The sequence below is a fragment of the Pholis gunnellus genome (genome assembly GCF_910591455.1).
Source record: "Pholis gunnellus genome assembly, chromosome: 6".
NCBI classification, from domain to species: Eukaryota; Metazoa; Chordata; class Actinopteri; order Perciformes; family Pholidae; genus Pholis; species Pholis gunnellus.
In genome coordinates, this window is record NC_136532.1 from 7,342,527 (window position 1) to 7,354,807 (window position 12,281).

The window sequence follows — 12,281 nt, forward strand, 5'->3', positions numbered from 1 at the left end:
GACTTCCGCCATGTCTTTTTATTTTCTTCTTCTTCTTTTTTTTTGTTGTAGAACCTCCCACCAAAACCAGGAAGTAGCCGACGACTCCCCCGTTTCTCCTGTTAACAACACGTCTTTAAAACGCCGAACAGGTGTCTTCATAATACCTGACGATGTCTTCAACCGCCTGCCAAGAACCCGTTGAACACTCCGGAGCACTCCGGTTTTACTCCGCCGTGTTTTACGCCGGCAGTTCGTTTGTCATCACGGTGGTGAATAAAACGGTGCTCACGAGCTTCAGGTAACGTTACGCGACGCTTTAGTCGCGCTGTCATCAAGTCAGTTATCAGAGGTGGAAGACGTGCACCGTACGCTACGTTACCAGGAGAAGCATTAGCACGGTGGGGGGTATTAAAGTAAAAGTCATGCATTTAAATGTTTTGCTAACTATTGGCATCACAACATAGCCTTTTTAAAGTAAATGTAAATGTTGGCCCGCTCATTGTGCAGAATTATGTTATTACTGGATTATATTCATGCATTAGGCTTAATTAATGCCTACGTCATGGTGAAGGTGGAGCTAATTTAACTACTTTCAATACTTTATCTGTTAGCTAGCTTGTGAAAAAGTCTGTATTTTGAATGAGTACCTCACAAGTGTACTTAAGCACAGTATTTGCAAAGTAAACGCCCTCAGACACAGAGGAAGCTTATAATAACACTAAATAAATCACTATTGACTCACACTAAGTCTTCAACTGTGTATGTGTTGGTTTTGCAGGTTTCCCTCCTACATGTGTTTGGGAATTGGACAGGTAAGTTGTGTGCGTGTGTGTGTGTGTGTGTGTCAGGCATGCACACACACACACACGTTTCACAATCACTTTGGTGCTTTCAGATGATCGCCACTCTGGTTGTCCTGTATGCTGCCAAAATGAGCAAAACAGTCCAGTTTCAAGATTTCGACAGAAGTATTCCCTTAAAAGTAAGGATTTCTTATTTTATATTAAAAAAATCTAAATATATTCATCTTTATTTACTTGCTAAAATATTGTTCCCTTTGTGTTTCCTTGCCAGATTTTCCCCCTTCCTTTGCTCTATGTTGGGAACCATATAACAGGACTGGCCAGCACCAAAAAACTCAGGTTGATCCCGTTTGGTTGTCTAACAAAGCAGGTTTAGTCCTTCAGGCAGTCTGTGCTCATTCATGTGTTTGTTTTTTTACAGTTTACCCATGTTTACAGTATTACGGAAATTCACCATATTGATGACGATGGTCTTGGAAGTATATTTACTAAGGTGAGGCATGTCTCTGATTTATATATTGCTGTTAGAGCTTTGAAACAAACGACCTCATCAGAATTGTGACACAACTGGTCTGAAAGTACTGCGCGCTATGTATCACGAGGCAAGTCTTACAGGTCTATCATCCGTTTATCAGCCGAATTACACAAGATGGGAGCTTTGGGAGTTTTGATCTGAATGTTTCGGTGTTCTCTTTTTTTTTTTCTTCAGAAAAACATTCCCAAAGCGCCTTGTGTACAGTGTTGTGGCCATAGTCCTTGGTGCCATGGTTGCTGCAAGGTATGGATATTTTTTTTAAGGTAAATGAATTGTTTTGCAATTGTTTACGTATCGCGTAAGAACTGAACACCTTTGCTGTCCCTCCGCCCCTTCCTCTCCTCTAGTTCAGACCTGGCCTTCGATGTGGAGGCTTACTCTTTCATCCTGCTCAACGATGCCTTCACTGCTGCCAACGGCGTGTACACCAAGAAGAAACTTGGCACTGAGGTAACATTCCCTTGCACAGCCTGTGCAAACAGACACTATCTGTACTGCGTTCTACTTGTAATTACAATAAAGCGTTCGGATGTAGAAGATCGTGTTGCTGCATAGTTGTCTTACCAAAGAAAGACAGGAAGTTAAACTTGTTTTTTCCGGGAAACTATGGGTTTGGACCGTTTTATATGTCCTTGAATTTGTAACTCCTGCATCGTAAGGTGTGAGCGACGGTGATGGCTTTGGTTTGGTCAGCCACCCTTTAAGTAAACAGGATTTTGATCACACACGGGATTACATCATCTCCACAGCAGCATAAATACAAAACACCAGCAAACCTTTTTGACCATCGTGATTTTAGATGCCGACAGCCGTCGGCTTGTAGAAGTAAAATGTGAATTGTTAATGTTTCAATATTCAACATGCAGTAAAAGTAACTGTCTTTAGGGTTGCTGTTACACATGCAAGTGTCTTAATACGTTGTTTTTTGTTGTTTTTTTTGTTCAGGGCCTTGGGAAGTATGGTGTCTTATTTTACAATGCACTAATCATTGTCATCCCCACTCTCTTGGCAAGTGCGGTTACTGGAGATTTACACAAGGTACAGACGGTAACTGTGGTCCAGCGGGTTATTTCGGGGTGTTTGTGCCACAAACTGTCTGCTTTTTCATACCTGACACAAGTCTTGTGTTTTGATTCACAGGCAATCACATTTGAGGACTGGGTTGAAGCAACTTTTATTTTTTGTTTCCTCATGTCATGCTTCATGGGGTATGTCACAACTTTGTTGCAACTAAGATACATTTTTTTTTTTTTTTTAATAATTACATAGCTCTTACATTACCGCCTCACCCTATCCAGTTTTATAAGAGTCCGCTTTGTGTTGTTTCTCAGGTTCGTGCTGATGTATTCCATAGTCCTGTGCAGCTATTATAACTCAGCACTCACTACAACAGTAGTGGGGGCAATAAAGGTAAGAACACGCCGATGACCAAGCACAGGCACTTGCAGATCTCCGCCAAGATTGCCTAACCCTCCAAATAACTTTACTAATAGACAATGCTTAAAGTTCTAACCTGTATGTGGATCTGGATTTTACATCACACTGCACATAGTAAATGAATTCACAGATACAGAACCTAAGACAACCTCCTTGTTGGAGGTAACTTTTGTGTATTCTGTGTCCAAGATCATCACTAACCTGCATTATCCTTTTAAACATTCTTTTTTTTAAGAACGTGGCAGTAGCTTATGTCGGCATCTTTGTGGGCGGAGACTACCTGTTCTCTTGGACCAACTTCCTAGGCCTCAGCATTTGGTAAGAGTTTATATTTTCCATTCCAGTTTTATTCAGTTATTTTTTACAATGACATGTTTTGTTAAATGTCGTTACAAGCTGTACTTGGCTACAATTGTCACATTGTCAGAAGAGTTCTATGTGACCAGAGGATGAATTTACATTTCTTACTAAGTTTGATTTTCTCGTCTTTTAAGAGCAGTTTTTTTAAATGTATTTCCATACTCCAAGCCTGTGCAAAGCATCTCTGAGCTACAGTAGAGTTTATGGTCTGGCCGGGCACTTTGCTTTCCAAGGCCTCACGATTCATTTCTTTCATCGTTTGCGTTGCAGCATGTCGGGTGGGCTAATGTACTCGTATCTCACCTTTATCCACAAATCATCCGGGAGTAACGCAGAAGGAGCGCAAGAGCTGAAGATTCGCATCGCAGAAGATCCAACAGGGAAGTTCACTGCAAACTAAATGAAGACACTATTTCAGCACTTACCACTGGGTGGCATTGCTCTGCTCCATATTGGAGCATAATTATTGTTTTTACACTTTTAATGTTTATGGTAAAAGGACTGTACTTGTGCAGCGCTTTTCTAGTCTTCCCACCACTCGAAGTGCTTTAACACTACATGTCATCATTCACACACTGATGGGAGGGGCTACCATGCAAGGTGCCAGCGGCCCATCAGGACTATCTAACATTCATAACCTTAAAAGGGAGCAATTTGGGGTTAAGTGTCTTGCCCAAGGACACGTCGACACGGACTTGCGGAGCCGGGGATCGAACCGCCGATCCTCTGATCAGGACGACCTCGTCAATGAACAGATTGTTTTTAGGCGTTGATACAACACTGCTTTCATGTCACTTCTAAATCATGAGTGAATAAATTGACAAAGACGTTGAATTTCTGGGTCAGGTTCGGTGAATGTTTATTGAAAACCAACAATTGTATAACAGTGTGGACAGCCTGTCAGAGAAATCTTACCTTTTTTTTTTTATTATTATTAAATGTGTAATTACATGTCTACCAAGCAAGCTGGATCACTCTACACATGTCACAAACATGAAAACTGTTGGGGGGGTGTTAGCGGAGGGGAAAACTGAAAACTAAAATTCAACTTCAAAGCTCTCCCGTAAATCGTGCACACTCGATATTCTAACAAACATAATGTGTGTATATATATATATATATATATATTAAATGCCATAATCTTCTCAAACCACAAAATAAACTACGGGTTAGAAATGCTTCAAAATATACTATACTTGGGTAAAAATAAATCATTTGGTGTTTTGATTATCAACATTTCGCTGGCCTTCCAGTTTCACCGTAACTCCACACGGGTACTTTGTAAATCAAACATCACAGCTAGAGTGACAGGGCAGTTATGAGAGGCTTCATACAGTGTTGTAGGATGTAGTGTTGCTTAAAAAAAATGTAAAAAAAGAAAGAAAATCACCCAGCACTACAAAACACCTGTGCCATTTCCTTGGATACGTACAACAAATCTATTCTTCAGTGCATTGCAAGCTTAATCCAAGACTTAATAAGGGGTGTAAGTGCTAAATAACAATAAACGGGTAGTCTACGTTAATGAGATATATTCTATGGTTTTAAAACTTTGCTGATTTTTTTTTTCCTGCTGGTGCCAGAAATGATTCACCTTCACATGTCAAAAGATTTTCACGGCTGTCAAAGAGCAACAAAATGTGAGCCAGGAAGAAAAAGAAAATACGGTGAAATAAATATCATAATTTACGCTTCTGAAATGAGATGACAGATGCATCACACACTACTATGATGCTCTGCCCGTATCGTAACTGGTCTCACACCTTTTAATATAAAAGGTGATTAACGTCCATTGTTAAAAATAAATCTCCCGTCTGGTTGGAAAACAACTTAAAGGTCTGCGTGTTTTTAACCCACGTTTCTTGTATCTATGTGGGAAACGGCTGTTAAAATGAAAATATGGCATGTCTTTTAATGTTGTAGATCACTTAACTGAATCTGTAACTATCGTATATCACGATAAAGTGGTGGAGCCGTGAAAAGTTTTGGATCGTTTTGAGAAAGCTTCCAGACGAGAGCTCTGGATTAGGCTTGCAATGATCACCTCTCATTCGCACATAAAAAAAACCGACCATGTCAGCTCGCCGGACTCGTGTCTCCTCTTAGTCCGCCTACGCGCGCGTCTCCACGCCGCACAGGTGAGGCCTTAAACTTAACTGTCCATTTTGTCCGCCGCCGCCGCCATCGTGGCAGTGAAATTGTGCTTTACAACGCATGGAGATGAAACCTGGGAGCATGATGAGAGGCCATCTTGACAGTTGGAATGCGACTTAACATTTCCTATGTTTGACCACACCCTGCATCGTTCTCTCCGTCCGCGCTTAATCCATATATACATCAGTCACACACACTCCGTTACACTCTCAATACACTCAAAAAGAACTCGTTACCCTTCAAAGTGCAAACAACAAATTATAACATAATTGGTACTCTTTCTTGTGCCTTTAGAAGACAGGAGAAAAAGAGACATTCTTCATATAGTCAAATCTACAATTATAGCAGCCTAAAAGAAGGATAAAATGGAAGCTGAATAAGGTGCTTTAGCTTGTGCCTTCCTGGTGCTGGGAGGGGGGAGGAGGGGGGGGTTGTGCATAAAACACGGATCTCAGTCCAATTCGGCTCGCTCTCAAAAGTCTGATTTCACAACTTGATGGAATAAACTAAACTAGTCATAGATCTGCGTTGATGAACACTTTCTAGCTACAGCACATACTGCAGGAAGGCGAGGTTGGGGATGGAGATATGGGGGGGGGGTCCAGGATCAGGAAGTGGGGGCAGGGGGGGCTGGGTGTTCAGGGAGACAGGTTATTGGCCAGCTCAATGAGTGCCAGAGCACCGTGAAGACGCTCCCGTTGCTCCTGGAGGCGGCGCTTCGCGGCTCCTCCCTGGCCGGCCTTCTCCTCCTCGGCCTTCTCGTCGTCGTCTCCGTTCTCCTCGTCGGACTGGAGGAACTCCATGGGATCCTGCTGCTCCTGGTCCTCGGATCGCGCCTTGCCCTGTGGCTTCCCCTTGGTGGTTAGGGGGGCACGCTGCTCACGAGTTTGCCAGTACCTGCGAGGACCAAGAAGAGTGGGTCAGCATAAAATGCCATTGACTGCACGTTATGAGTTCTACTATTCCTGCTTTATAGAACAGATCGTCTCCGCTCGGGTCACCGGTCCCGTTGCGTTCACTTACTTTGCCAGCCACTCTGCCACAGCCTTGTTATCCACAGACTGAGCCTTCCCCTGGCCCTCCTTTGGTTCCTCTCTCTTCAGGCGGGAGAACGGATGCTTGGGACAGTGACGGTTGGCGTGTGTGAACCGATTGCCACATCCTGAGAGAGAGCGAGAGAGAGAGAGAGAGAGAGAGACAGCAGCAGGTATGAATGAATGCAGTAAGGCCATGTTATTCTGTGATTTTAGAACAGCCAAGACACAGCTGTTATGAAAAGCGGTATCATATTTGTTTTGTTTATATAAAAGTAATAATAGTGAATAAATATTATTAATAACCAAAAAAGTCCTTTACAGTTTATCGGGTACTTTCCAAATTAAACTCGGTCACACTAACTGAGCCACGTTTCATGCTGCTGGAAAACACCTAAAAGTATCTAAAAGTGAAAAGGTCACGAAACATTGACTCTGCTGTTTGGTAGAATAACATTACTTCACTAACACTACATTCAGCTCAATACCTTTCTCCGAGCAGACGAAGGGTTTTTCACCAGTGTGCAGCCGCTGGTGCGTCTTCAGCTGACCGCTCTGGACAAACGCCTTCCCACAATTCGGGTAGTCACACAGGTAGGGCCTCTCTCCTGGGGGGGGGGAGAACAGGGACACAGTAGTCAGTTCAGTATTGTCATAGTTTTAAAGTTCATCATTACACAGTGCCTCTAATATGGCACACACACACATACAGTGCACCATTTCTTTTTTAAAAAATAGGCACTGGGAGGTCAATTGTTGTCCTCTTTCACAGACCAAACATAGCTGTGCCCCTTCATGTTCCAGCATGTTGGTGTCACATCGGGTTAGACGGGTGTTCACATGACCATCCCTGGGACAGACTATAGAATCACAGTGCGTCCACCTCGTCTCAAGGTAATGCCTCACCTGTGTGTGTCCTCTTGTGAGCCTGAAGCGACTTCTCTCTGGGAAACACCCGGTTGCAGATGTTGCAGCGAATGTGGCTGGACGAAGTCTCCCCCTCGTTTATGAGCTCCCGGACAGTGTCGGCCCGTGGACGCCCTCTGCGGATGCCATCCTGACAGAAAGAACGCACCCAACTTTAACATGGTCCTTTTAGTACAGCAACCATGAGCAGATGCTGAGCATATTGAGGATACAAATATTTCCGCACTTCTGTGATTTACTAAATTTACAAGAGCGCACTCTAATCTGACACATCATGGTCATAATACTTACTACACATGTACATCTGTATTTGTTATACTAAATAACTATTCAGTAACGTTATACATTAGTTTAACCAGCGTTTTGTATTTCATACAGTGCACACATCGTGTCTTCATTCATAATTTACTTAGCTGAGCTCACGTGTTACACTGAAGCAGGACGCACGTTTTGACCATTATAATTCATTCACATCCGGTTACACTTTTGGCGCGCGACTAGACGTCATGTATGAGCAGCTGCTCCAGAACCAGGAAGTAGCTGGGGTTTAAAATCCACCGTGTCACACCCTATTGCGCGGGCGATTTTTTAAATGACTCTCCACCCCGGCCATATAATGTCCCCGTTTTAAGCAGACATTAACAGTTATTTACATCTGAACTGTATTCATCTTCTATAACGACTCTGTTTGGAATGGTTTGCGTTTGTTAAAGATGTCAATACCACCCTACACGCGCTCTTTTCTTGCTGTTATTATAAGTAGTCATATGTGTTAGGCCTGTAACTTACAGTTGCAGTGTCGTTAACAACCTCAAACTACACAAGAACAACAGCCCAAGTCGGTCTGTGTCAGATCATCTGTCACACTAACACGTTTTACAGTGTGAACATACCCTGATCTGGTCAGATGAAGGGTCCGTGTCCGCTTCCCTGGCCGTCTGGGTCCCGGTCGGGGAGGAAGCCCCGCTCAACGAGCCCGGGCTCAGAGTCACATTGTGGGCGTTCTCCCCCCATTTCCACGGGTAGACCATGAAGTCGCTGAAACCGGGACTCGTCGGCGTAAGGGCCTCCGCTTTCCTCGGTTTGATCGGCGTGGTCTTAATAACGGACACCAAAACTCTTTTAGGAGAGTCGTTACAGAAAACAACGTGCGGCTGCTTGTTTTCGGCCATTGTACGGATGTCAAAACTGCAGCAAAGGCAAGCAAAAACTGTAAAAGTATCAAATCTAATTGATTATTGAAAAAAGTGAATGAGTAAAAGTCATAAATAGATATCCTTTTCAGTCTGGAGTGAATACGTCCTTCATTTCCGAAAAGGCTCGGATCGTTGTTCACTACAAAGTATCCGCGAGATGATACCAAAATGATGGTAAGTTCCCTTCTTTTCGCAGCGGGTCGTCTGAACTGACTTGTGTGCGCTCACAGGAGCGTTGTCCCGCGTTGCAAAATCGCGCCTGAGCAGTTGAATGACCAATCGGTGGCAGGGATCCGATCCCACGTGTCAAAAGTATCCAATGGCAGCAGCCACACTGATCCACCGCGCAGGCTCGCGGGCCAATAGGCAGAAGAGAGAGCGGTGTAAGTGCGATGATTGGTCGAGACGCTCTTATCCAATGAGGTTTAAACACTTGACTCGCGCTCTTGCACGCTGACATCAAGATTGGCCAATGAAGACGAGCAGAGCGCGCAGTCGACCGCGCCGGAGCCAATGAGAGCGAAGGGCGGTTAATTTTACATTGCAGAGGAGCAGATGGCTCTTTCCCGCGCGGAGGAGTCTGTTTATGTTATTACGTTTTTAAAGGGAAAGGAAACGGTGGCCCAGAGGCGCCAAAGTTACGTAATAATTTTAGGGCGGACATACTTGAACAAAGGGTGTACTGTGTGTGTGAGGAACAGAAATAGAAACCAACAGTTATTTGTGTTAGTGTTTTAATTTTAGGAGAACATTTGAATTTAACACTAACTTTTCTCTGTTCCATGATGTATCAAAATGTTTTTCACAAGTCTGTCTGCCCACAAAATGTGCTTATCAGGAATAAATTCAAGACTTTAATTAATGATGCAAAAAATTATTCACTTTTAGGTTCACTGGTTAATGTAGAGTTAACGAGTCGAAAAACGTGCCAATACATAGACTATAGCTGAAATGAAGTCATAGTGTCCCGCTGTTAAACTCCTGAAGTTCGCAGACGACAAAACAACGGTCATCGGCCTCATCAGAGACGGTGACGAGTCTGCGTAAGTTGAGGCAAGTTCAACCTGCCTCAGGAGCTGCTGATCCTGTTCTACTCAGCCATCATCCAGCCTGTTCTCTGCTCCTCCATCACTGTGTGGTTTGGATCGGCCACCAAACAGAACAGAAACAGACTACACCGGATTGTCAGGTCTGCAGAGAGGATCATCGGTTTCAGCCTGCCCCCCATCCTGGACTTGTACACCTCCAGTGTCAGGAAACGGGCTGGAAAGATCACTGCAGACCCTCCGCACCCTGGACACAAGCTGTTCCAACTCCTCCCCTCTGGTAGGCGCTACAGAGCTCTGTACGCCAAAACCACCAGACACAGGAACAGCTTCTTTCCACTGGCCGTCACTCTGATGAACAATAAATAAGTTATATTGCACTACTACCTCTGTTTGCTCTATCACCTCAATTCCATTGCAATTGTTTATAGGTTTATGTTCACATGTGTGTATATATATATATGTACATACACACTTTTTCTTTTGGATATATATTTACACTTATATTGTATATAGCTGTTAAATGTTTCTACCTATATCTGTTCCCTTTTTTATTCTTTATATATATTTGTTCTTGTTTATTGTAAATTTGTGTATGTACATTGAGAGCGGAGTGGAAACCGGAGACAAATTCAGCCAATAAAGCTGATTCTGAGTCTGATAATATTTCTGATATATTTCAAAACTCTGACAATGTATGACAATTAACATACAATAAATATTGTGCAAGTGATAATTTAATATCTTTTTGATTTGCATTTCACTCAAAGGCATTACTGTTAGTACTCTTAAGTATTGATAATCATTATATTACATGTTGATATAAATAAAATGGGGAAAGCTTTAGATTACGGCCCGCAACGTGCAGAATAATTCTTCCCAATTTATTTATAACTAAATCATAAATAATTAAAATGTGTACTGATTGTTTACTAGTACAGAACGTAATGACACATACATGCTATAGTAAGTGTGATTGCGTTTGCCCTCAGTCCAGAGAACTAAGTAGTGGAGCTCCACCAAGGACTTGTTATTAATACGTCCAAGGTGAGCTTTTTGATAGTTTGTAAAATGGATCCAATCTGGCAGAAACTACTAAAAAAAACGACTCACACCCTTTCCTCATCCTCTCCGCTGCCAGAAGGCTGCGTCACCGGGAGTAGAGCCTGTGGCAGATTCGGGAGACGGACCCCCAAAACCAGCCATTGCGGACCCCAAAACCGTGGGTTTGGGGCTGTAACCACCGGTGCTGGGGTTCGCAATGGCTGAATCTGAGTTGGGTGTCTGTCTCTCGGAGCTGCCGACCACAGACAAAGTTGCGGGTCGTTTTCTTGTTCCTGCAACTTTGGATTTAGTCCAATAAACAAACTATCAAAGTGAACATGGCTGTACAGCTCCCTGGTTAGTGGCACACACACATTTATGCCTACCTTAAACTATAGGCCACATGTGAAGATTATAGGATAACAGTGTTATTTTGACTGTCTCACACAGTTTCAGCAAATTGGTTGAATTTGGCATCCTTTTGACCTGCTGTTAGAAGTTGTTTTTCTTTTTATTAACTGATTTCTGTAGATTTTTAGGTCTCAGTAGTAAGGGTGAAATGCTGCCCCCTATTAGTTTGGAGCAGGTGGCTCGTCACTGCACCTTTAAAACACAAGCACTTAGATTCTATTCAACCTAACAAGTGTAATTGAAACTGCCTAAGATCTCTTGGAGGCCATACTCTACACTCTTTGTAGTTTTATATTATGAATTTGAATGGAGTAGGCCAACCCCCTTGTGTATGGTTGAGACTGTAGTTGTCCCCAGTTGACATCACCGATTTGTACTTTCTATTATGACCACTAGAGGCTAAGTTTCATTATGTCAAATATGACTCATCCTATGACAGTTAGTCAGCTTCTCCTGTTTGAGGTGTTGATCTCATTTTATTGCTACAATACATGAATGAGTATGCAAACATTCATAGGGTCATTTTATAAATATCAGTTGAATGGTCATCTCTCTAATGATACATGAAGGGGAATTAGGTTCTGCATGCCTGAGCAAAGAACAGTATTTAGAGTTCATGAATAGTTTGGGAATTTGCACAGATCTACACTGTTTAGTGCAAGTTGTACTTTACTGTACTCCACTTTAATGGAACTCCCTTCTGAAAGAGCCCTGACATGGACAAATACCAAACACAGCTGAGTTCAATACTCAATCAAACCACTACATAAATTAAATCAGACCCACTTTACAATGTTGGTTATTTCGTGTGGAAAGTTTAGTAATGTAATGAAATGTCATACTGAAAATAAATAAATAAGAGTAAATAGTCCGTTTTAGGTTTTCATTCGGTTGCATTTGATGGAGAAAAAAAAACGTAGTTTGACCTGAGCGGATACACCTGGTTCACCTGAAGTGTGGTCAGGTTTAGCTTCAAGGTATCAGCTACCACTCTACCACCGAGAGCTGCTCGGGGCGGAACAGCTGCTGTCACCGACAGGTACCCTAAAAATGCAGGTCAGGGAAAAGACTAACTCAGGAAATGTTAATAATATCTCCGTGCATTGATGCACAGTCGGCAAAATAAGCTATGAGACTGAATGTATCGGAACACCGATAACGACACGTTTATATTTGAGATAGCCAAGTTCTACAAAACCGGGCTAACGCTAGATACCTGGCATGGTTAACGTTAAGCTAGCGTTAGCTTCATCAATTAGCGTAGTTAGCATAGTAAAAAAAGTAGCTAGCGCCCAGAACTACTAGCTAAGCTACCTAGCATGAAATTATATCAATTTAGCGTAATATATCAT

At 42.7% G+C, this 12,281-nt stretch overlaps 2 protein-coding genes across 2 annotated transcripts; one reads left to right on the forward strand and one right to left on the reverse strand.

Annotated features, from left to right (window-relative positions):
- The first annotated feature begins 76 nt into the window (after positions 1-76).
- slc35d2 (solute carrier family 35 member D2) lies at positions 77-3,951 on the forward strand. The gene is made up of 12 exons (XM_079161435.1): positions 77-280; positions 761-794; positions 878-964; positions 1,057-1,124; positions 1,207-1,278; positions 1,495-1,563; positions 1,668-1,770; positions 2,266-2,358; positions 2,461-2,528; positions 2,652-2,730; positions 2,993-3,075; positions 3,388-3,951. Exons 1-12 carry the CDS (start codon positions 153-155, stop codon positions 3,515-3,517), a joined length of 1,014 nt encoding a protein of 337 aa, XP_079017561.1. The 5' UTR covers positions 77-152; the 3' UTR covers positions 3,518-3,951.
- Positions 3,952-4,091: 140 nt separating this feature from the next.
- Positions 4,092-8,613, reverse strand: znf367 (zinc finger protein 367). Its single transcript, XM_079161436.1, has 5 exons — positions 8,126-8,613; positions 7,212-7,362; positions 6,794-6,913; positions 6,295-6,433; positions 4,092-6,168 (listed from the first exon to the last, which is right to left on the reverse strand). Exons 1-5 carry the CDS (start codon positions 8,402-8,404, stop codon positions 5,910-5,912), a joined length of 948 nt encoding a protein of 315 aa, XP_079017562.1. The 5' UTR covers positions 8,405-8,613; the 3' UTR covers positions 4,092-5,909.
- Between the last annotated feature and the right edge of the window lie 3,668 nt (positions 8,614-12,281).